Source organism: Elephantulus edwardii, unplaced genomic scaffold (genome assembly GCF_000299155.1).
Source record: "Elephantulus edwardii isolate Elephantulus edwardi_28Jun2011 unplaced genomic scaffold, EleEdw1.0 scaffold00007, whole genome shotgun sequence".
Lineage (NCBI taxonomy): Eukaryota > Metazoa > Chordata > Mammalia > Macroscelidea > Macroscelididae > Elephantulus > Elephantulus edwardii.
The window spans coordinates 548,976-575,584 of NW_006399757.1; the positions used below are offsets into that span (position 1 = coordinate 548,976).

The 26,609-nt window shown below is 39.4% G+C and overlaps 1 protein-coding gene across 1 annotated transcript in view; it reads right to left on the reverse strand.

Moving 5' to 3' along the window:
* Positions 1–1,281: 1,281 nt before the first annotated feature.
* PON3 (paraoxonase 3) overlaps positions 1,282–26,609 on the reverse strand; it is a 34,087-nt gene continuing 8,759 nt past the window's right edge. Inside the window, exons 3-9 of the mRNA XM_006880372.1 lie at positions 23,428–23,483; positions 19,526–19,691; positions 13,016–13,142; positions 8,545–8,745; positions 5,809–5,890; positions 5,450–5,578; positions 1,282–1,440 (exon numbers count right to left, since the gene is read on the reverse strand). Coding sequence (XP_006880434.1) covers positions 1,282–1,440; positions 5,450–5,578; positions 5,809–5,890; positions 8,545–8,745; positions 13,016–13,142; positions 19,526–19,691; positions 23,428–23,483 — 920 coding nt within the window. The remainder of the gene's footprint in view (positions 1,441–5,449; positions 5,579–5,808; positions 5,891–8,544; positions 8,746–13,015; positions 13,143–19,525; positions 19,692–23,427; positions 23,484–26,609) is intronic.

A 26,609-nucleotide genomic window follows, 5' to 3' on the forward strand; every position in this document is an offset into this window, starting at 1 on the left:
AGAAGGAGTGCTTGTGTGGACTGAATTCAATTGTTGATTTGTTAAAGCCTATTTTGGGTTTTGATCCAGAAAGGAACAGTTCTATTCATTTTCACTAAGGTCCATTTGGGCTCATTGTTAGACAGGATTTCAGGTGGAAACTGGGTTATTCATTTCTTATTCCTTAGGGCTAAGACTGCTGAAGGTTGCTTAATAACTATTTATTGCATTAACTAAAGAAACAAACTGAAAGTAGTTGAAGGTAGCTACCCTGAGGCGTCATGACAGGATTTAGACAAAGCAGATTAGCCATCTCTCATATGCAGGTATCAGTAGAACTACTGACATTTTCCAAATGAATATGTCAGCCCTGCGCCAAGACAGCTAGTGAGGGTTGTCCCTGACAGAGTTCCCAGAATTGATGTTCTGTGCTTCTGTTGTTGTTAGGTGCCATGAGTCACGTATAACTCACAATGACCCGATGAACACATATCTGAACCCTGTCCTATCCTGTGCCCTCCTCACAATCTCTGACACACTCGCGCCCACTGCTGCAGTCACTCTGTTAGTCTACATGGCTGGGGATCTTCCTGTTCTTCACCGTCGTTCCTGTGCTTCTGTCTACAGATAAAAGCAAGTTAGAGGAACTCTTGGAACATCTCAGAATTCTAACCCTTGTTTTTATATCTTTGAGGCTGAACACCGAATCAATGGTTTATGTCCAGCATAACCAGGGGAAGGAGAAAGGATTAAATATTTAAACATTATCTTCACCCCTGATCAGGACTGCAAAGGTTGAGAAGAGCACAGTAGTGAAACAGGAAGCCCTGGTGGTGGAGTGCATTGTGTGCTGGGCTATACCCCACCAGATTGGTGGTTTGAATTTGCCAGTGAGAAAGAAAAGGTAGTCTTCTCCTGTAAAACTTTACAGCCTCAGAAATCTAACAGGGGGTCTCCATGAGTCAGGATTCACTTTACAACAGTGAGTCAGTCAGTCTGTCTGTTTGTGTTATTGTCATTGTTGCCACAGGGGCAACATGTGGGTCTGAAGACTGCTTTCCAGAACCATGACATCTTAGAAGTGCTAGACCAAGAATTGCGAAGTTTGGCTTCTGTATGGACTGTCACTTGATGTGCAATTTGGTAGACATTATATAGACTTTCTCCTTTCCTTTCCTTCTGACCATTAAAGAATCCACACACATACTTGTTGGTGTTTGTTATTTACCTCTAGTTTCAATTTCCATATATTTAAGGCTTTATTTTTACCAAACATATAAATTTTGAGGGGATACATGGGGTTTAGAGTTCACAGTACAAAAGTTTGTGAAATATGGTGCCAATGAGAAGTTTCCTGTGATACACAGAAGCCACAGAGCTGCCCTGAAGCGTAGACCCATTATCAGCATATACTGTGCTTATTTTGGGCTTCTTGGACAGAACATTCTGAATGCGGAGTACCTGTCAAGAGAGGACAACCATAAGTACACAACAGGAACACATAACCATCCAATGACAATTCCTTCCCAAATATTTTAGGACCCGTGTATTTCTTTTTCAGAGACTGGTAAACTAAGCTCTGTGTATCTGCACTAACTTTCTCTTTTTTTGATTAATGTTCTACTGTCCTAGTGATATCTAGCCACTAAAATAATATTTACAGATTAGTTATTGGACATTAAGCAAATTTCTCAACAGATGGTTATGCAATTTTGTAGCTCCAGGTATCTCCTTTAGAATGATAGAAGAGTCAGTGGCAGTCTTAATTCATTTCTTAGAGAGACAATGGTCTTCTCTGTAGAAATGGTCTTGCCTTTGACTGAACTCATAGGATGAGGAGGAACACAGAAGAAAAAAATGACAGACACCTAACTAGCCAGGCAACACAGGTGGACAATGTATGAGACGACAGTCATCAAAGTGGGCCTTCCTCACATCCAACATGGCGAAAAGAATAAATATTCTGGAATCCAATCTGAGCTATCACCGCCTAGTACTGATTCTCATGATTAGCACGTTTCTTTGCTAATAAATAAATACAAAAGAGCTTATGTTTCCCAATACCCTGGGCGATGTGCTCTTAAACAGATCAAATAAGAATTGAAAAAGGAAAAAAAATATTTGGAAATTCATGAATCGTGGGTCTATATGTTGTTGTTATTATGTGCCATCAAGTCACTTGTCACTCATACCAACCCTATGTACAACAGCCCTGAACCCTGCTCTATCTTGAGTCAACTTTATTGTCTCTGACACACTTATCACTATTACCCCAGTCACTGAAGTCAATCCATCTCATGCAGGGTCTTCCTTTCTTGTATTATCCCTCCACCCTTCTGAGCATGATGTCCCTTTCGAAGGACTGGTCCCCTCTTGCAATATGCTGAAGGTATGTCAGACAGAGCTTCAAAGTCCTTGCCTCCAAGAAGCAGTTTAGTTTCATCCTCTCCAGGCTGAACTTGTTTGTTCTCTTAGAAGTCCATGGTATATTCAATACTCTAAACTAAATTCAATACTCTAAATTCAACACCAAAATTCAAAGCCATCAGTTCTTCTTTCACATGGCCTAAATCAAGCACATCTTAGTCTCCAGATTCACATCGTTGCTCTTCAGTACTCCAGAGCAGTCTCAGACTGTAGATTTTTCCAACGCAATTCATCTTTTGATTTCTTGGGGTGTATATAGACATCCATTATTGGAATAGATTCTTATTTTGTCCTTAGAAAGAGATTAAACCTTGATCTCATGTCTCTTACAGAAAAAATATTCTAGCTTGGAACTTTGTGTGGAAAACATGATGTACAACGAGACAAAAGGGCACTAGTGATTTGAAAAAAAAATCTTTAAAATACACAAGCAAATAAAGTTTAAAATGGATATACAGAAAGGGCCATGGACAATATGGAAATCATTCTATAGCTCATATTTTCATTCACTTGAAACAAACCTAAGGAGTTCTTGGATAGCATGAAAAGTTGCCAACATCTTGGAAGTAGAACCTACTGACATGTCTAGAAAAGGTCAGAACAGTCTTGAAGGCCTTGTGAAGCAGCTCTACCCTGCATACATGAAACTGTTGTCAGTTGAAATCTGTTCCGGCAGCTAACAATAACAATATGAATATCATGGTCAAGGTTTGGGAGGACAGTTTATCTATGGTTTCTTAGGGTATATGAGAAAAGTGTAGCTTATTAGCTTTGAGTAGTAATTCTTCAGATTCTACTCAGACTGGACTTCTGTTTCTTCTATTTTTTGGTGTACATTTTTTTTTATTATTATTAATGAAAGTTTACAAAGACTTTGGATTTCCATTCATTCATTGTTGCACTTTTCTCCTTGTCCACCCCTCCCTGCCCCAGTTCACTCTTCTCTTTGCAAAGTAAAATTCTTTCACTGTTACACTATCTCTCCCCCCAAGTCCACTCCACTAAGCAGCTTTCATTCTGGACTCCTGACACGACAATAATACCTAATCATATATCCCTTTTAAACAGTTGTCTCCCTCATCTGTTTCAATGCCATATACATAATTTATCCCATCTTTCTCAGTCTCTCCCCAACCGGATGACCCTAAAGGAAATATCTCAGTCACCAAAGGACAAATACTGCATAGTGCCACTGTTTTGTTGTACATTTTAAGAAGCTATGAATGCTCTGTCAAACAAAGTCTTTAGGGAAGTCTTCATGGAAGAGTGACAATATTGAAAGCAGAAGTAAGCACATATTCTAATTTAGCCACTGAACCAAATACTGGCCTAGGCTTTGAATATCAGTTCCTCACCTTCTCAAGCCCAGGCTCAAATGTATACCTCTCTTCTAATCTTAGCCTCTCAATGAGGCCAACTAACCACTGATTACCATTTTCAAACATAATAACTGACTGGGAAGTTCAGGTGGCCTAGTGGTAAGCAGCTCTGCAGAAGGACGGGAAGTATCCTGTGCAATTAACTGCCTCTGAAAACCCACTGGAGGATCAGCTAAGGGTGAGTTCCAACTTGACAGCAACACTAAATAACTAATGTATTTCTAATGTTTATTGTCTGTTATCTGTTCTTCCTTTTAAATGCCGGAATCTGTTTTGTTTTCTGATATTTCCCAAATTGTACAACAATGCTTGGCATATTACCCAAAAACTCATTGCTGTTCATTTGAAATTGACTCATAACTGACCCTCCGATGTATTTCCCAAGGTTGTAAATTACACAGGAGATGCCCAGGTTTTTACCATAGAACTCTGAAAGATTTGAATTTGTAGTAGAGACATAATTTTTGGATTAGTAGCATAATTCCCTATGGACTATGCCACCAAGAAACTTAGTGAATTATAGTTGCTCAATTCTTTTTTTTTTGTGAATAAATTTTCCAAAGCACATTTTTAAGAAATAACACCTATATATCAGTTCATTAACACTTTCCATATTATTATTCTTAAACTCAATGCCATAAGAAACTTTAAAGGTTTGTGCTATTGTTTTTTAAGAGATATTTCTAAGGAATACAAATAATACCTTTAGAATGAGCCAGTCACCAACATCATCATATATTTCAGGAACTGACGGCAAATTTTATTTTGAGATGAAAGTCAATTAATCAGTTTTATGTGAGCTTCATGTCTCACATCCTTTGGGCATGTTGCCTGGAGGGACCAGTCCTTGGAGAAGGACACCATGGAGAAGGAAAGGTGGAGGGACAATGTAGGAGAAGAAGACCCTGGATGAGATGAATTGACACAGTAACTGGGGTAATGGGGGTAGGGGTGTCAGGGACAATGAAATTGGCTCAGAATAGAGCAGGGGTCAGTGCTGTTAAACATAAGGTCATTTTAACTCTCAGTGAACTCAACAGTTCATAACAACAACATGTCACGTTGTATGGAGAAAAGTTCCCTTTATGCCTCACCCTTTGATTAACAGTTGGGCCTGCTCAGAGTCTGTAACCTGACTAGACAAAAATGATATGCCAACCTCCATCAACATAAATAAAAAGACCCATGCTTCTCACTACTTCCAAAAAAAAAAATTAAATCCTTCCAATAAAGGGGCATGCCCTGTGGTGTCTATAGGCTTTATGTTAGTATCTGGTGAACTAAACAGGTTTAATGAGCCATACTTCCTGATCCTATCAAAATCTTTCAAAGCTCAACTCATTTCCATGGAATCGGAGGTGACTCAAAGCTGGCCACCCCGTGGGTTTTTGAAAGGCTGTAAAGCACACAGGAAGAGGTTGTCAGTCTACATCCCAGAAAGCCTCTGGTGGACACCAGCCTCTAGAGAGGTGCTACCTTTGGGTTGGCAGGGCCATGCCCCATGGAGTACACCACCAGAGCTCCCCTGAAATCTTTAGCCTTTCCATTTATAGATCTGTTCCGTTCTAAAATATTAAACATGACTTGCTTAAACTATCTTGTTAACATGTTTTTCATTTGTTTTCCAGTTATATTTATGAGCAGAGAGAAGTTTAGGAACTTACTTCTGACCCTGGAGGATCCTTGGGGTCATAGATCAGCAGCTTCTTGCCATTAGGATGACATCCTGCTAAAATATCTCCCGTGGCAGGATCAACAGCTAGGTTATCCACTAAGGTGTCGAGCTGTATTACCTTCCAATAAAGAGGAAATGATAAAGGTACTGTCTCCATTTCCCTCCCTACTCGCATCCCTCTCACCACCACCTTTTCGCTTCTGTAAGTGATATTATTCACCGGCACAATCTCACTAGCCTTTCTCTAAAAATTATTACGTTTCCTTCACTGAAGGAACACATTCTAAGGGCAAATGTGGAGCTAACATAGGAGGCCATGTTGTGTAAGCAAGTCAGGATGCTTTTTACCTTCTGTTGAGTTAAATTCCAGTTGTCACTTCTTTTCATTACATGAATGTTCTTAGCTGTTACATCAGCTACATAGACATACCTTTGAAGCAAAAAATAATTTCATTTAAGCATGCAGTAAGAAGAGATGACATTTCTACTTATTTTTATGTTTATGATATGATTACATGTTGATTATATGTTTACATTTATGTTTATTATAAGAAGCATAAAACTTCAAAGTTATCAAAGTATCATTGCAATGCCACACAGTAAAAATCAGATAACAGAGCAGCATTGTTCATATTCCTTATATGCTTTAAATAGGCTTTGAATATGAAGCATGAATATAAAGCCATAAAATTGGTGGTTTTAGATGGCATATAGACTCAATCTCATAATTTGAGAATCACAATTTATTTCCTTAAATTTAAATATATAAATGAACCTCTTCCAAGGTCAGAAGGACTTACGCCTCCAAACCTTAGTGCTTGCAAAGTACCAGATCATCACGAAGCTCAGTAATGTTCATTTTAAAAAAGAAATCTTTAGTGTTAGTTTCCACAGTGCATATCTCTTCCTTATTTCAAATTCATGTTCTAATATTCATAGTAATTTAAAAAAGAAACATATTTTTTGGAGTGGCAGGGTCAGGGAAGGGGGAAGAACTTCTAAGGAGTATTTTCACATAAAGTTTCCTGCTGCATTAAAAAGAGTTCCCGTTGCATAAAATATTCTCATAGCATATACTGATGTAAGACATCTGCAAATTGTATAATCTAACATATGAGCAAGAGCCTGTGGTTATGAAGGAAGAAGTTCAAGCTGCTTTGAAGGAAATAGCAAAAAATAAGGCCCCAGGAATAGATGGTATACCAATTGAAGTATTTCAGATAACAGATGTTGCTCTGGATGTGCTTACCAAGTTGTGCCAAGAAATCTGGAGAACAGTCACTTGGCCAACTGACTGGAAGAGATCTATATTTGTTCCCATTCCAAAGAAAGGTGACCCAACTGAGTGTGGAAACTACAGAACAGTGTCATTGATTTCACATGCAAGCAAGATTCTACTGAAGATCATCCAAAAACGATTAGAACAGCACATCAGCAGAGAACTGCCGGAAGTCCAGGCTGGGTTTAGAAGGGGTCGTGGTACTAGGGATATTGTTGCTGATGTTATGTGGATCTTGGCTGAAAGCAGAGAATACCAGAAGAATGTCTATCTGTGTTTCATTGATTATGCAAAGGCATTTGACTGTGTGGATCATAACAAACTGTGGCTGACTCTGAGAAGAATGGGAATCCCAGAACATTTAATTGTGCTAATGCAAAACCTATACTTGGACCAAGAGGCAGTAGTCAGAACAGAGCAAGGTAACACTGCATGGTTCAAAATTGGCAAGGGTGTACGCCAGGGATGCATCCTGTCTCCATACCTTTTCAACATGTATTCAGAGCAGATTATCCGAGAGGCTGGGCTCTATGAGGAGAATTGTGGCATCAGGATTGGTGGAAGATCTATTAACAATCTGCGTTATGCAGATGACACAACCCTGCTTGCTGAAACTGAGGAGGACCTCACGCACTTGCTGCGAAGGGTCAAGGACTGCAGCCTTCAGTATGGACTAAGGCTCAATGTCAAGAAGACAAAGATTCTCGCCACTGGACCAATTGGCAGCGTCAGGATGGATGACGAAGAGATTGAGATTGTTCACAGCTTCAGTTTGCTCGGCTCCACAGTTAACACTCTTGGTACCAGCAGTCAGGAAATCAAAAAGCGTATCACTATGGGAAAGTCTGCTGTTAGGGACCTCTCAAAGGTACTCAGGAGCAACAGTGTCTCTCTGGAGACTAAGGTGCGCCTGATACAGGCCATGATATTTGCAATTGCTTGTTATGCATCAGAGAGTTGGACAATGACTAGGGAGGACAGAAGGAGAGTGGATGCTTTTGAGCTGTGGTGCTGGAGAAGGGTACTGAATGTACCATGGACTGCCAGGAAAACAAACAGATCCATCTTGGAGAGGATTAAACCAAGCTGCTCCTTGGAGGCAAGGATTCTGGAGCTTCGTCTGACATACTTTGGACATGTTGCCAGGAGGGACGGGTCCCTGGAGAGGGACATCATGCTTGGGAGGGTGGAGGGACAGCGCAGGAGGGGAAGACCCTCTAGGAGATGGATTGATTTGGTGACTGGGGTAATCGGGATGGGTGTATCAGAGGCGGTGCAGTTGGCGCAGGATAGAGCAGGGTTTAGGGCTGTTGTGCATAGGGTCGCTATGAGTCGGAAACGACTCGACGGCACATAACAACAACAACAACAACAATCTAAATCTTAGATGAGGAGGCCTAATCTAAGTTGGGCCTCCCTCTCCAAGAAGAGCTTTTCAGTACCTGAACTTAGGATACAGGGTTAAAGATCTTGTTGTCCCATTTTAAGGGCAGAGGCATTATACATCCGTTTTCCCCTTTGGTGTGCTAAGTAAATGTGTTTTTTAGTGTGATGCAAGAATTTGGAACAAGAACCTTAGATCCAAATTCCTGATTTGTAAATACCTCACTGGAGAAATCTGAAAAGCAAGGGGATAAATGGTTTGCTTAATATGACTCGTTTAATATAAACCCTACCAGGCCCTGTTCTCTCCACCACATGTACTGAGTACTTAAGTCTGAGAAAGGAGTGGCCTTTCCAGGAGGAAGGCCCACAACAATGTCAATGGTCAAGGGTAAAGCATAGAACAGTTTGAAAAATCTTACTTATTGTCTAGTGAGGTTGTGATTCCATTGGCAGAACTAAATCCTTGGGCCACCACTTTTACTTCTTGTGGACTGTAGTAAAGAACACAGGTCCAGCGGAAATCCAAGAGCATCTCTAACAGTGACAAGAAGAAGTTTGTAAAGTAGTGATCTCTGGTGGCATAGAACTGTTCTGGTCCAAGAACCACAATGTCATTCACCCTAAAAAGGAAGAGGAAAAAAAAAAGAGGTACTGAAATATGCTAATTATTTGTGGAAAAAATCACTGCATATTTATAAACACCAAGTCATTAATCAATGTGAAAAATGATATATGATCAGTAGGAAACTTAAGGGTGAGTCAAAAAAGATGAGGAAGCTTAGTGAAACAGATTGACACAGAGGCTACAACACTGGGCACAAATACAGCAGACATGTTGAGGACAGAGACTTACAGAGTCCTTTTCCTCAAAATTTAATTCTGACTCAGAGGGACATACAACATACAACTGAATACAATACAACCTCTCAAATAGAGCCAAACAGTGTTTTGTTCTGTTGTACATCCCTATGAACAATTAGGTGGCACTTAACAACAATAGTAAGAATCAAATAATTTTAGATAAAATGCATCAGTCTTAAAAGTATGTTATCACTCTCCTTCCACAAAAGTGGGCAAAGATTATATAAATACACAAATAAATCTCAAACTAAAATATATGCTGATTTGGAAGTGTTCATAATAGTTATCTGTGGTGTTCACAAATACCACAGTTGACCAAGATTTCTGCCTTGGGTTCTATTGTTTGTTTGCTTGTTTGACTTTGTTTTTTTAAAAATTGCATTTTTCTATCCCCTTGAAGCTAGGTAGAACATGTGACTTGATTTGGCCAATGAAATTTAGAAGTGTGTGCAGCTTCCAGGTAGAACACATTTAAGAGACAGTGTATGATACACTGATTCTTTCCTTCTCCGATAATACCCAGGAACTTCTCCATGATAGAGGGCGTGTCATCATCCTAGAGTCCTGAGTGAAGATAATGTGGAACTGAGTCCCTGAGGTACCATGTTGGATATACATCAGGAATGAGAAAATAGAACTAAACCCAAACTCCAAAAGATGCAATGACATTAAATCAATTCAGCCTCTTAGTGGCCCAGTAGGACAGAGTATAGCACCCCTGTTTATTGTAAGTCTTTGTAGAAGGAGAATTTTTTATTTTTCTTCTGTAGAGCACTTTGTGGGTTCAACTCTCCTTAGGACCTTATGAGTTGCAGCCTAAATGAATGCCTTTGTCCCAGCACCAGTAGACCTCCCAGAAAACCCAACAACGAAATTAGGAAGCTTTGTGGGTTTGAGCCACTAAGTTGTTAAAGTTTTGAGTTTCACCTCTTCCCCATTATTATATTATAGTTCTGTCATTCTGAACCATTACTTTTACTTTGAGTAGATGGATGATATTCTTTCTTATGTATCTGCAGCTGAAGGTGTTTAAACTAGCAAGATTTATTGTCAGAACCAGTTAAAAAGCCAATAATTTCAATCTTGTAAAGGGGGAAAAAAACCCTGATGGCCTGGAAACATTAAATAATTGTTATTATCGTTACAGGCTAATTGAGTTAGAGCCAACTCATAGCTAACCCACTGGTGAGTTTTTAGAGGCTGTAAACCATATGAGAAGAGAATGCCCATCTTTCTCTCTCAAAGAAGCTGATGAATTCAAACCACATGCCTTTGGGATGGCAGCAAAGCTCTTTTCCACCAGGCCAGCTGAGTGGATGTTAGATAAGTGGGGGACATTTCTTAAAGGGCACTAAATTTCTGTTAAGTGTGCTGGAAAATTGAGAAATGAATAGTGGTATTGGTTGCTCAACATGGGAAACGTAATGGTAACTAATAATACAAACAAAAATGGTTGAAATAGGAACTGTTATATATACTAATATGTTTCACCATAAAATAAAGAAAAACTATTTTTGTTTAAATTCTTAGCAGAAAAGTTATATTGGAATGAATCAATTAAGGGAAAGGCAATCTGAAATTAATGAATGCTCAGATATAGAGTATACTGCAATTTACAATCTGGAACAGGATATGCATAACTGAAAGGGGGTGGATAGAAGAAAAAATAAGAGATTTTTAAAAAAGAAAACTAAGGAACAGCTTGCAGACAGATAGAAACAACTGTGGAGGGCTGACAGAGGGAGAGGAAGGGGAAGGAGCAGAGATTAGGAAACAGATGGCTACAGTGATGGAAAAGGCAGAGAAAAAGCATTCAATAAGATCTTGCAAATAATGGTGTTGTACAATTGCAATTAATGTTATAAAACAAAATGTATATGAGAGTGAATGGAAAGGTGTCTTTTTTTAAGTTGGATAAATAAGGTAACACTGAAATTTTTTTATAAAATTATCTTCCGGCATCATTGGCTACTCAGCTTTGAGGTCTTAGCTTAAATGTTTCATCCTCCCAAGAGGTTTTCTTTGAAAACCTGGATTAAGTGATATTCTCTCACAATTGGTTTGAGCAATTTGCTCTTGTGCCTCCCTTGTAATTGCTTGGTCATTCTGTGTATCCAGGCACCTCATGATCATTCTAGAGAAAAGGAAATTCCCTCATAATTGCCTCTAATAACTTGCTGTTATGCCCCTTGGTGACTGCTGGTCAATATGTGTATCCAGGCACCTCCTGAGCACCCTGGATAAAGTGAAATGTCCTCGTAATTTATTTCAATAGCTCCTTGTCCTGCCCCATGTAATTGCTGAGTCGATGTGTGTATCCAGGCACCTCTCCAGCTTGCTTTACCTGCCCTGTTCCAGCTGCTGCTGCTGTGATTGTTGTGAGCAGTGCTGCTTGGGATCTGACAGAATTCCCACAGATTCCACCTGACAGTGCCTTCCCTCCTGTGTACGGTGGACCACAGTGCCTTCCCTCCTGTGTACGGTGGACCCCGGACCTCCACTTCCAGGACTCTGTATTGATGTCAAAGCCTAGGATGTGACTCGCACTTGTACAATTAGGAAGGAAGGTGTTACAGACGATTCCTTCAGTCAGTGCCCCTTAGGACAAACCTTTGACTAATGGGAATGAAGGCCTGTAAAGAAATTCTTCCCTCCTTCTCATATTGCCTGGATTGCTCTGAAATGAGGCATGTATTGTATCTTAGAGGGCAATTCCATCATTTCAAGCCTGTAGTTGCACTAAGAAATAGCTGACTTGATGCATTTGCTATAGGCCCTTTATCTGCCCTGCCTCAGGCTGGTCTCTCATCTCATCACACTCTCTAAGAAGGTGATATCCTATTAGGTTTTCCCTTAGGTTGTGCATTCTGGGGAACTCTTTTAGTGAGACCATATGTTATTGAATTTGATGCTCACAAGAGAGCAGTTAGGTAAGCCAGTCAACAAGAGAATCCTTATTTTTTGCTGAGGAAATTGAGACAGACAAATTGTGTTATCCACCATTTCCCAACCTCCACAGTCCTCACTCTGGCCTCTGACTCAGCACAATGTAACACAGGAGGAGTTTGGTAACTTCAGCTTTTCTGACTTTTGCCCTCCACTCTTGTTATCCTCAAATTCTATGGGGATAAATTCGTAGGCGATGTTTAGAAAGAGAGAAAAGTGGGGCGAGATTAGCGTCTTTCCTTTTGCCGTATTCCTATCCAGTAGAAAGGTCACCCTCCACTCTTTCAGACGCTGTCTTCCTGTATTGAGTCCATTTTATAAAATAAACATTTTTTATTGTTTGCTCCAGCCTTGAAGCAAACAAACTATCCATTGAAAACTCACTATTTTTCTGAACACAATAAGAAAGATGTTCAGCATTGAGGTAAACAGACCCAGTTCAAACTCAGATGGATCTAGGTTTGCACTCTGGTTATGCCACTTCAAGTTGTGTAACTTGGAAAAATTACTTAACACAAAACTTCTCTAGGTTTCCATTTACACAAGCCTACTACTATAGACTATTGAGATAATAAAGCATGTTTGGCATAGTGCCTGGCACACAGTCAATGCTTAGTCAATGGGAAATGGTATAAATGTCCACGGGCTTCTTTCAAATTCTACTCTAAAGTTTTAAGGGAACAGAGAATCGGTCCACAGGCATGTTGATTATAGCACCGCTGGATGAGACTTTCAGAATATAACCTACCAGGACAGCTAGAAACGGATATATTAAGACAGCCCAGTAGTAGGCACTGAGTTGCTTCGGTAAGGAGGATGAAATGAGAATGGAGAATCTACCTGGGGACCTTTACAGGATTAAAATGCTTTTGAAATCTTGGAGAACATAGAGATTTTAAGTACTGAATACAGCAATTTCCAGTAAGGCGCTGGGCAATGTCACCATGGGAATCTTTAGAAACCTTTAGGAGTAAAAAAAATGCTACTAGACAAAAGTTGAAGAAAAGGTACGGAAACAAAGAAAATAAAGCACACAGCAGAGGCGCCAAAGAACTAGAAATGTCCAATACCGTCATTTCATACCTTTCGAGCAGTTCATGTTTTATAGTTTTCAGGTGCACAAGAGTGTGTTGTTGTTCTTCAAATTTAAATATCTCCACTGTGGAATCCATGTGGGGATGATTCACAACGTAAAGATCCACTGTGTGATCTAAAATGAAAAGGAGGCATAATTTTAAGATGTTTACGTCTACTGCAATGCTATTATTAAACTTGGGGTTGAACTTTGCCACTACCACAGAAGTTTCTCAAACAAATTTCATTTGAACCATAGAGCCCACCTATTAAGCTAAGGACATTTTAGAATCTTCATTTTCTTTGAGGAAATGAAGACTCAGAAAGTCAAGTTGTGTTTATTGCTGTTGTTAAGTGTCATCAAGTTGAATGCATGTGTAACTCATCTTGAGTCTATGAACAACAGATCTGAATCCTGTCCTATCTTATACCATCCTCACCATCTTTGATAGACCTGAGCCCATTGTTTCAGTCACTGTGTCAATCCATCTCATTGGGGGTCTGCCTTTCTTTCATCGACCCTCTATCTTTCCAAGCATTATATCCCTTTCCCAGGAATAGGCTCTCTTAACACCATGTCTAAAAGATGAGAGATGAAGCTTTGTTATTCTTGCCTCCAAGGAACACTCTGGCTACATGTTTTCCAAGATATATTTGTTCATTCTTTTGGCAGGCTATGGGATATTTAGTGCTCTTCTCCAACATCACAACTCAAAGGTATCAATTCTTCCTCTGTCATGCTTATTTATTGTCCAGTTCTCAGACGCATAGTAGGTGATTGAAAAGACCATGGTCTTAATCAGGCACACCTTAGTCTTCAAACTAACAACATTGTTCTTAAATATTTGGAGAGATTCTTGACAGTGGAGTTGCTTGAAGAAATACATTTCTTTATATCCTGACTGCTGGTACCAAGGTCAAGTACTCCTCGGCACTAGGGTTGTGTGGCAGTGCCACATCTATGACATTTCTAAAATGGACTTGTCAGTCAGCTATAAACCTCCTATCAGGTGCTTTAAACATGAATGTGGTTTCCTAGGGTGGCACTTCAATGAGAGAAGTGGATGCAAGCAAATACAAAGGAGCTGACAGTTCTTTTTGTGTGTGTGAGAATTTTCTGCATTACAACACCAGTTCAGAAACGTCCTGGCTGGGTAAATATCTTTAAATATGATACATTCTCCCAGCTATGTTGTAATAACAACATTTAGTGAGCCTAATGAATATGGAACATACATGTGAATGCAAAAGGAGATAAATTAGCCAAGTCAAAGCACTATTACCCAGAATGTGTATCTATCTTTTTTCATATTGAAATGTGCAGAGCAGTAAAAGTAGTAACCTGACTTCTCACGGACCTGTTTTCTGAGGTATTAGGAGGCCCAGGTCCAATGACCACTGGAGTTTTAAAGGCCATTGCCCTTTCTTTCCCACTGTAGGATTTTTTTTTCTTTATCTTCTTCATTATTCCTTTTCTTGACAGTTCCCAACCATGTCATAGAGTAAGCCCAAGCCCTGAGATTAGTTTCCTGAAACACACAAGGCACTTTTTATGCAAATTTGAGAAAAGTGCTCTCATAGATGAATTTTGGGCTGACTTAAAACTTTGTGTGAGGGTTCAGAAGTTGGCTGGCGGCAGAGCATGGATCTCAGCCCCCAAGAGACCTTGAAGTCTGACACTCTTGCTGGACATAGACTAAATGGTCATGTGTTTCTTTGATTTTATGGTCTCAACTTTTGTACCAAAGGATTCTTCTTTCCACATCAGGTATGCCTGGTGAGAATATGCTTGTCTTCAATCCCCTCATTCTATCTCTATTTCTAGAGAAGTGTGATAATTTGATCGTATTAATTAGGTAAACATCAAAGGGAGGTTAATAAAGTGTCAATCACAATATATTTTATTTCTGAAAGCTCAATTATGTATGCCTAAGAGTTAATCTGTAAACTAGTATGATCTGAATAAAATGAAACAAAAATTAACAGACAAGTAAAAATAAAAACCAAAACACCTCTAACACTATCTTGTGCATTTAAATGTCTCCAGTTTTACATACTTTCTCATTAAAAGCAAACAAACCTGAAGTTTGAACTCATAGAAGGTTGCAAGGTTGTAAATCTTTCCTGGAAGAGAATGCCCATCTTTCTCCCATGGAGTCCTTGGTGGCTTTGAACGACTCACCTTTTGGGAAGCAAAAAACTTTGAACTTCTTCTTACCAAGTCAGATTCATAGCTAACCCTCCAGTGAGTTTTCAGAGGCTATAAATCCCAAGGGGAAAGACTGCCCTTCTTTTCCCTCCAGAACAGCTGATGGATTTGAACTGTCTGACTCTGAGCCGAGAGCACAATTTCTAACCCACTAACCCTTCAGAGCCTTCCTCTTGGATAACAGCCCTTGTATATTATGCACTATAGCATAACAAGTGGAACGGCTAGCTGAAAGGTGCACAGTTCAAATATAACAGCAGTTCCTAGAGAGAAAGATGAGTCTCCTGCAGGAGAGATTGTAGCCTCAGAGATTTGATGGAGCATTGCTATGAGTTGGAAAAATTCTATGGCATCACTTCATGGCTTCGCAAATGAAGCACCAGACGTCTAACATCGTTTCAAGCAAGAAAGTGATGGCTTTTGAATTATTTGAACAAAACTTGGAATGCAATCACACCCCTGAGAAGGGCATAGCTCAAAAAATGCAAAACACTTGAGTTCTAATTCTGGGTCTGTTATAACCTCAGAATTGAAGTCCCACTTCAATGCATTCCTCTAAATCTCATTTGTTGTTGTTATGTGTTGTCAAGTCACTTCTGACTCATAGCGACTCTATGTACAACAGCCCTAAACCCTGCTCTATCTCGACAATCATGTTGTCTCTGACACGCCTTTCCCCATTACCCCAGTGATGGAATCAATCCATCTCATCAAGGGTCTTCCTCTCCTGTGCTTTCCCTCCATCCTTCTGAGCATGATATCCTTCTCTAAGGATCGATCCCTCCTGACTTCATGCCCAAAGTACGTGAGGCAGAGCTCCAAAACTTGGTTTCACCCTCTCCTAGACAGGCATATTTGTTTTCTTGGTGGTCCATGGTGTATTCAAAACTCTTCTCCAGCACCACATCTCAAAGGCATTAATTCTTCTTCTTCCATCATCCTTAGTCATTATCCAGCTCTCTGATGCATAGCAAGTAATTGCAAAGACCATAGACTGGATAAGGCATTTTACAGAATGAAGAGAAATTCAAGTGGCTGGCCAGAAAGTCAAGAGGAATGTGGTGTCAAAGAAGACTGGAAAAACACACAGAACCTGAAGGCAGAGGTAGAGTCTACCAGCTCAGATCACTCTGAAGATTTGGAATTTCTCTTTAGAGTAATGGAAAGTAGCATGGAAAAGTTTAAGAGAGTGATGTGAGCAAATAACTCTGGCTACAAAAGTGGACTGAAGTGATATACGAGGAAGATGAGACCATTTAGGGGACCACTGAAGAATCCAGGGGAGATTGAATCATTGAACTGGGATGGTAAACAGAGACAATAGAAAAGGTAGATAGGTTGAAGGCGTATTTCAGAGGTTGGACACAACTTTGGAAAAAGTTTGAATGACTAAGTCAGAGAGAAGGAAGATGTCAGGGTTAATCCAAGGTCGGATATGGTTTTTTGGTTTCGTGAAATAAAGGAGCTTTTATAGGTAAAAATACTTGTAAACTGTAAAGCAATACACACTTGTTAGGTCCCATTATCTTTTAAAGCAGAACTTGCTAAACAAGTAAAAGTATGCATAAGACTTAAGGATAATATTTATTTATCTTACTTAACAGGGCAGGATTCAAGCGTTTTTTAAAAAATCCATTTATTTACAAATGAACAAGTCTATGGTCGTTCAGACCCAAGGAACAAACAGAAACAGAAGGTTTCATAACAGCCCCTTGGAACCACTCATTCACTTTCTATCTCGATGCATTTGCCTATCGTGACTAGTTGATGGAAATGGAATAATGTATGATATATAATGATATAGTATCCTTGGAGGCAAGGATTCTGAAGCTTCATCTGACATACTTTGGGCATGTTGCAAGTGGGGAGGACCAGTCCTTGGAGAGGGACGTCATGCTTGGGAGGGTGGAGGGTCAGCGCAGGAGAGGAAGATCCTAGATGAAATAAATTGATTCAGTCACTGGGGTGATAGGGGTAGGTGTGTCGAAGAAAATAAGATTGTCAAGGAAGAGAGCAGGGTTTAGGGCTGTTGTACATAGGGTCGCTATGAGTCGCAGATGACTTGATGGCACATAACAACAACAACATATTGCATATATGTAATAGTGCATGATATGATATTAATTATATGATATTAATTATGTTGATTATATTCTATATTATATTCTATATTATTCATAGTATAGTATATACATGTAATCTTTAGTGACTGACTTCTTTCACTTCCCATATTATTTTTAAAGTTCATTCATATTATAGCAAGTATTGGCATTTCATTCCTTTTTATTTTCAAATACTGCTCCAACTGTATAGCTATATCACATTTTGTTTGTACATTTTTTTAGTATTTAGATTGCTTACACTTTGGAGTTATTATAAATACTACTGCTGTCATCATTTTGGGGGAGATGTTGTGTAGATACATGCTTTCATTAATCTTAACAATATATTAGTTACATTTTCTTCACACAGTTGCCACCTCTAGTCTGCCCTTTTTATTATAACCCTCTGCGTAAGTATGAAGGGAGCTCTGGTGGCACAGTCACTTAAAGGTCATGACTCTCTGGAATCCAAATTCACCAGTAGTTCTCCAGGGGAAAGATTGGCAATCTTGTCTTGGAAGTTCATTGAGGGGTCAACTCTGAGTCCATTCTGACTCAACAGTATGAGTTTTTTAATGCATCAATATAAAGAATGGCTTGCATCTGGATTGCCCTAGCTATCTTCCTGTCCAGTTCACTGCCTCTGAACAACCACTGGAGGGTCAGCTATGGTAAGGTTCCAATTCAGTGGCACATAACAACAACAACAAAGTAACATACTTCAGCTGGTTTTTAGAGGCTATAAATTGCATAGAAGGAGATCACCAATCTTTCTCTACTGGAGATACTGGTGGATTTGAACTACCTGTCTTTGGGTTGGCAAAGCAACTCCTTACCCACTAGGCTACTAGAGGTCCTTTGGAGGGGGTGAAAACAGAGTGCTTTGTCTCACATACTTCAGTCATGTTTTCAGGAAGGGGTAGTTCTTGGGGAAAAAAATCCTTGGAAAGGTAGAAAGTCAGAGAAAGCGAGGAAAGCATTCAACAAAACTGACACATTGTACCAATGAACTCCAACATTTCAGAGACCCTGAGAATGACGGGATCGGGCAAGGTTTAGATCTCTTGTTCCGAGGGTTGCTATGAGTGGTAGTTGACCTGATGACACCTAACAACAGAAATAACAGCAATGACTATGATAGAACACTAGCAGAGAATGGTTTTGATCTGTCAACCTCTGGGTTATGGACCCCACATGCTTCTACTGTGCCACTCTACTTTGAGGAGTCATAGGGAGCTGTGCTGCTAATCCAAAGACTGAACCTCTCTTGTGATTCAAATCCACCAGCAGCCACTTGGAAAAAAGATGAGCAATCTCCTTTCAGGCATTTATAGCCTCAGAAAGAAAACCTACTGGAGGATCAGCTGTGATGTGGTTCCAACTTGACTGCCAAAGAGAACATGAATAACTAATAATGCTGGTCAGCTTTTCATGAAATTACTGGCCATTGCTATATCTTTTTTTGTAGAAATGTCTGTCCTGATATTTTGTACATGTTAATTGGGCTGAGTTACAAGAGTTCTGTATATTCTGTATATGTTGTAGATATGAGTTTCTCATAAGAGAAAGAATGTAAACATTTTGCCCATTCATGTTATTTTTTCATTATATTCTTCATAGGACATTTTGAAATACAAATGTTTTTCATTTGATGAAATGAAGTTTAACTATTTTTCCATTAGGGAGATTTGCTGATCTAGTGGCAAGAAGCTGAGCTGCAATCCTGAAGACACACAGTCCAAGGCCACCACTGTTCTGTGGGCGGAAGATGGGCAATGTCCTCTGTGGGATTAACTGCCTCTGAAAACCTGCTCGAGGGTCAGCCTCAGCGTTAGTGTTTTGTTTTTAATTTTATTTTATTAATTTTAATGAACATTTAGAGATTTTGGATTTCTATGTCCAGAATTGTTTTCAAAGGGCCCTTAGTTTATTTGTTAAATTTCAGAGACTAGTAATTTATCAAGCTGGCTGTCACAGTCAAAAACGGACAAGCAGGAGAAAGGAAAAAGGAGTCAACAGTGCTAGTCTGCCTCTTGAATGCAGTGTTTAAAGATGTTTTTTTTAAAAAAAACAAATATATTATTATATTATGCACCTTTATGGTAAAAGTATCAATCCCTCCTCCTTTCGACATAAGTGTTGAGAAGTTGGGCATGCGTAACATGGTTATCCTTCACTCCCCCTTATTCTTAAGCATTCAGGCTTTACCTTCATTGATGAAAGTACTGATCCCATGTGGATTAAATGATGCTTTGTCAAATCCGTCACTGATTTTTAATGCCTGGGCTCTTGGGCTTTGCTCCTTCAGGTCCATCAAAAAGATTTTTCCTGGTTCATCTGGCGCAAAACTTGGCATGCCCGGATATTTTAGTCCCTTTAAAACATAAATAGTAAGTAAGCATACATATACCTCTCCAAACATCATTTTCATATTGAAGCAAAATCTCAAAATGTTCAAAGCTCTAAATTTCTTTTCTATTTCAGGTTTTATTTTACACTGTCAGCTGTGCTCCTTATCACATCTAATGTCATCTAAGTTTTGGTCATGAATGTAGAAGGAAACAAAATCATTGTTAACATGACTCATACACAGAAGACTGAAACTTACTTTGTGTGAGTCCCTTGATGCTGAGTTTCAGATTCATATCTATAAAATTAGGAACTTTTGAAGGAGTTGCTGAGATCTTTCCAGCCTTCATAGTTAATAATTATGCTTTCTCAGAGAAAAGAGAGAGGGGTATAAGGTTTTATTTGATTGAACAACTCTCCAGGCTGGTTATTTTATGTTATAGCAAAGAGTATATTCAGGCCAAAAATTAACAGAGGGTCCCTGAGTGGAGCCAATGGGCTGTGCTTCACCATTAATGTAATGAAAGACAGTCTAAACTCACTCACTGAGGCCACACAAAAAAAGATCTGATGTTCTGCTTTTCTAAAGATTATAGCCAATAAAATTCTGTGAAATTTATTAAACTATTGTCTTGAGATAATTTTTAAGTCTGGGACATCACAGAAGAGGCACTTCACCCAATAGAAAAATGTCAGAGAGAAGACTTTCTGGAATAAGTCAAATGCCACAATAGTGAGACCCAAAGAGGAATAAAAGCTAAGTTATGGAGAATAGCATAGCATTTAGAGAATAGGCAATGCACAATATTCAGAGACTCATAAGACCTCTTTGCTACCTCTAAACGGAAAGTTCTGGTGGCCCAGGGATAAGAAGCTGTGCTGCAACCCCAGAAGCAAGCAGTTTGAATCCACCAGATGCTCCATGGGTAATCTTCTCCTGAGTAATTAACTGCCTCTGAAAAATCCACTGGAGGGTCAGTTATGGGTTGATTCTGACTCGACATCAAACAACAACCACCTCTAAATAGAGTTAAAGTATTTATTATGCAGAATTGCTTCCTAAACCAGCAGATTCCAAACATGCTTTAGGGTGAGATAGAATCTTGCCATGTTCACTTCAAACTACAATTAAGGCTAGGGGGAAAGTACAGAGTATTTGAATGTTTGAATAGAAAACCAACTTAATTTGTATATTCTCACTCAAATGCCAACAGAAAAGGTGGAAAGTAAGAACATATAAAAACTAAGAAAAAAATCTATCTGAATATTTTGCTTTTAGTTTAAAATGTAAGCTCTTTTTACTTTTCCTTTCTATAATTTCAATGAAAAGATATATAATAGAATATATGCCATCTCAACAATTTCAACATGTCTAATTCAATAACAATTACATTCAAGTTTGTGCAACCATCCTTGCTATCCACTAGAATTATTCCCCGTTTTTTAAATTTTAATGAAAGTTTACAGAGACTTTGGATTTCTATTCATTCATTGATGCACACTCCTCCCTGCCCACTCCTCCCCCACCCCCAGTTCGTTTCTCTTTTTGAAAGGTAAGAAAGAACTCTTTCATTGCTAACAAATCTACCACATTAATTAAAGTTCAAACTGCTAGGTTAAATGAAAAGAAGGGGGGAAAGAATACAGTGGGAGTGATGTATATTATATTTTAAAAGCTGAGAATTCTCTTCATTATAGAGCACTTTTAAAGGTCTATTTGGCATAAACCAACAAACAAAACCCCTTTCTAACACACAACCACTGTCATCACCACTAGCAGTAGTTTAATACCTGAACTTGATCCTCTTGTTGTCGGGAGCTCTGGTCGCACAGTGGTTAAGCGCTTGAGTGCTAACCACATGATGAGCGGCTTGAACTTGCTCTGTGATAGGAGGTGTGGCAGTCTACGTCAGTGACCAGTACAGCTCTGGGTATCTCACAGGGCAGTTCTACTTTGTCCTGTGAAGTTGCTGTGATTTGGAATTAACATAATTGCAATATAATTGACTTTTTGGTTGTGGGTTTTGTTGGCTTTTTTTTTTTTAATGTTCTGTTGTGTACCTTGAAGAATTTAGAATTCAAGTAATTCAAAAATGAAAAACTAAACCCATTGTTGTCAAGTTGATTCTGACTCACACACCCTACAGGACACAGTTGAACTGTTCTCTTAAGCCCCCTAAGGTTGTAAATCTTTGCAGAAGCAGCTGGTCTTATCTTACCCCCATGGGGAGGCTAGTAGATTCTAACTGCTAGCCTTTTGGCTAAGAGCCAGTGCTTATTTAAGTCATTACTTCACCAAGAGTACTTCAGGCCAGTAAGGGTTGTTATATATTATTGTTGTTGTTGTGTTTTTTTTTTTTGTTATGTGCTGCCAAGTCACCTGCTACCCATAGAGACGCTATGTACAACAGCTCTGAACCCTGCCCTGTCCTGAACCAGTCTCACTAATTCCGACACACCAATCCCCATTACCCCAGCCACTGTATCAATCCTTCTCATCCAGGGCCTTCTTCTCCTGCCCTGTCCCTCCATCCTTCCAAGCATGATGTCCTTCTCCAAGGACAGATCTCTCCTGGCCACGTGCCCCAAATATGTGAGACAGAGCTTCAAAATCCTAGCCTCCAAGGAGAGACTTGGTTTCATCCTCCGAGGCAGACATATTTGTCTCCTTGGCAGTCCGTGGTATGTTCAAGATTCTTCTCCAGATCCACAATTCTAAGGCATACCACAACTTATTTGAAGGGGTTCTGGTGGCTTAGGGAGTAAGGAGTTGCACTGACAACCCAAAGGCAGGTGGTTCAAATCCACCAGCTGATACACAGGAGAAAGATGTCCGGTCTCCGCCTGTGTGATTTGCAGCCTCTACAATTCCACTGGAGGGGCAGCTATGAGTTTATTCTGACTTGATGGTACATAACAACAGCAACAACCTTATTTGATAAAAAAAAAAAAAAACCTATTTTAAAATCTTTATAATTTGATGATACTCTACTGGCCAAAATGTGGTAATAAATAATGTAATTCGAGCTATTAAATCCACACTGAAAATGTGATCAAGCTTTTCAAAATTTTGTTCCTGCTTTATTATAATCAATCTAACAAATATATGATGGTTTTTTAGCATCTTCACAGTACACACATTTTTAGTTGGTTGAAATCCAGTGTCTCACTGCTTCTTAATTACCATTAAATCTGTGAAGATGTTATAAAAAAGAACAGGTAGGCTATTCTCTACTTTTCCTCCAGAGACCTGGATTTAGAAGGGAGAGGAACACAAAGTGGAAAGCGCCGGGGGTATTGAATAAAAGTAACATGGTATACGACACATGGCACCATTCTATCTAGAAATGTGTAAGGAGTCCCAAACACAGGCAGACACGGTGAGATGAAGATCGGCTAGTGAGAAGATGACCAACAGAGGCTGAGGTCGGACCAAGGAAGGTGACGAATGGGATGGAGAACAAAAGAACAAATTTAGTGAGTAGTCTAGGAATTGATGGGAAATCGATGCACATTTATTGAGATCCTACTGAGCGTACATTTGCCCACAGGAAGCTTCCCACCATGGGGCAGCAGGACTGTACATTCCTGTGGTGTCCTAATTAGCTCTTCAGAAGCCTGTTTAGCTTTTCCAGCTGACTAGTTTACCAGGAGGTGGGATAAATATGGAGTAGTTCATATGGAAGTTCCGGAAAACAGCATTAATGCACTGTCTGTAGAGCTATTGACATGAGCATCCAAGGGGCACAGTAAATACTCACGCTAGAGATAAAAGCCAGCCCACTGGGAAGTATATCAATATCTTCAGAGCCATTTTCTGCAAAAGAAGTGTAGAATCAAAAATATGCAAGTATGAGGCTTAGAGAGTACATCTCACAGTCCAAAATTTCAAGTTTCTTTTGAAAACATCATTGACTTTTTGCTACTTACTTAGGAAACAATATTAACTTTCAGGAATCCCACAGTCATGCTACATTACATAAATGGAAATCAAACTCCTCAGATACTAAATTCTTTTTTTTTTAGCCCCATGTTCAGGAAAAGGGGGCAAATAATCAGAAAACAAATTCATCTGCAAGATTTATTCTCTAAGTAACAACTTCCAGGGTATGTACTGAAGAATTAGGGTCTATTCCCTATACAAGACTGACCTAACAGATTGAAGGAGAAAATCTGGGAAGTTTTCACCAGGAAGCTCTTTTGGAAAAAAAGGTATTGTGGTATTATATTGGAAAATTATTGAAAACTTATTCTCTATTATGAAAGTGGTGGTCTACAAGGAGTACTTGGTCTAGGAGATGCAACTAAACTTTCAAATGCATTTAAATGTGAGAGTTCAGCTGCTTCTCTTTCTCACTGAGAGTTGACTGTGTGCGTCTGTAGAAAGAGATAAAACAGAATAAGCTGTGAGCCTAAAGAAAAGAGAGCAGGATGCAATTGTTGATCCAGCAGAGAGATACACCTACAGGTCCTAAGTGGCAACTGAAAGTTAGCTAATGTGGCAGACTTCATTTTAAAAATACGGCAGCACCAAAATGTACCACAGCTACATGACCTTCTCCAAATGCGATGGTGACCCTCCAGGTACTTTTCTATCTGCCCTGCACTATGGAATGAAGTGAAAATGCTGATGCTTCTTGTTGTTAGGCACCACTGAGTCAGAACCAACTCATAGCTAAGCCTCGGGCAAGTTTTCAGAGGCTGTAAATCGCATGGGAGGAGATTTCCCTTGAAAAGCAGCTGGTGGGTGAGAAACTCAAGCCTTTTAGTTGGTAGTGAAACTCCTAAGTCACCAGTGTTAGGAGACATTTAAGGCCAAGTATAAAAAGAGCTAGAACTTCCACTTATTTAATTTCTTTTTTTTAAAAAAATTTTTGATATTTTGATAGAAATTCCACTTCTGTTCTCTTGCTTTCTTCTTTCAAGTCTAGAACAAGCATAAGGAATTTGCCTTCTCTGAAGCTTCAGAGGGAAGTCTTCAGAGAGTTCAGTCTAGCAAAATGTAGCGTCAGGGGCGAGAGGGAGGGAGAGATAGGGAGGAGAGAGAACGAGAGGAGCAACAGGTGATTGCAATTCCTAGCTCTTGAGGGTTAGTGCTATAACTTGCCTGCTGTTGAGTGAGAAATGACTCATAGTTAACCCCCCAGCAGACTGTTACAGGTTGTAAATCTTACAGGAGGAAAGTGTCCATCTTTCTCCTGTGGAACAGCTGGTGGATTGGAACTGTATGCCGTTGGGCTGGTAGAACAGTTCTTTACCACTAGGCCACCAGAGTTCCTCTCTTGATTCCCTTATTTGATGAAAATAGAACAGAAGATAACTGAACCCTGTAAAAATTGTAGATTTGTTAGTAAAATAAATATCCTTGCTCTTTTCAGCTAACACTAACTTTTGGGATAGTTTATTACACAGCCATAGTAATTAGAATATCTGGGAAAATGAGTCACTAGGGTGTCAAAAAGCAGTTGGGACAGGGGAGGGAAGAATTCAGAAAAAGAAAGTAGACAAAGCCAAAGAAAATTGGTATCTGAATCATTAGAATTATGGGCAACAGGCATGGAAAACAGAAACAATTTTCATTTTATTCACTATAATGAAGGTTAAGATTAAGCCTCAACTAACAATTTGATAATTAAATACTTCCTATTTTCTAAGTATACTAATTAATCAAGTTCTACCTATACATAGTATCTGGATGGCCTGGAATACTTAATGCTATTTCGAAGGGGAACACTGGGACTATGCAGTGCATTAAATAAGGCAATTTAAAATTTATTTTAATTTAAACATAAAAACAAATGCATTTAAAAAAAAAAACAAACCCACAAACGTATTTGTTTTTTATCCTTCCTCTTTGAATATGCCTCCCTAAGCTCCTTTTAAGCTGTTCCTCACCACCCTCTCAAACATGGATATTTCCCAAGCTTTGCCTGTGGAACTTTCCCGTGGCAGAGCATTTATTTTACTGTATGTTCTACTCCACTCTTCCAAGTATGCTCTTTAAAAAAAAATTTATACTGGTCTACATGCAAAGTTCATAGAGTTCCTATACATTGTTTTTCACACCAGATCTTTCTCCTTTTGTTTACCAATCAAATTGTGTACCTCTATAATACAAGGAGAACTGATGTCTTTGAGCTGTGGTGCTGGAGAAGAGTATTGAGAGTAGCATAGACTGCTAGGAAAACAGATTCATCCTGGAAAGGGTTAAACCGGGTGGCTCCTTGGAGGCAAGGATTCTGAGGCTCCGTCTAACATACTTTGGACATGTTGTGAGGAGGGACCAGTCCCTGGAGAGGGATATCATGCTTGGGAGGGTGGAGGGACAGTGCAGGAGAGGAAGGCCCTCTCTGAGGTGGATTGATTCTGTGACTGGGGTAATCAGGATGGGAGTGTCAGAGACAGTGCGATTGGCACAGGACAGAGCAGAGTTTAGGGCTGTTGTACATAGGGTTGCTATGAGTTGCAAGCAACTCAACGGCACATAACAACAACAACATAATTAACCACCCCATCCTTGTACTCATTCTACAATAATGGTCTTATACATTATTTGACCTTATGAGACTGAATTAATTAACTTAGCACAATGCTCTCCAGTCCCTCCCATGTTAGGTAGTAATTTACAAAGTCATTGCTCCTCTGTGCCGCACAGTATTCCATTATGTGAATGTACCATACTTTCTCAATACATTTGATTGTAGTTGGGCATTTGGGATGTTTCCATGTTCTTGTCCATGTTTTTTCATAAATAATACTGCTATGAGCGTTGGTGTAAAAGTCTCTGTGCCTTAGTTTTCATTTTCTCAGGGTATATTCCATCTTGACTATCTCAAACTCAAGTTCAGATCTTTCTTCCAGGTTCCAAGCCCCTGTATTCAAAGGTATATTAACACTCTCAAAGCCAACAGGGCCCAATTTGACCTAGGCATTTCCTCTTTGA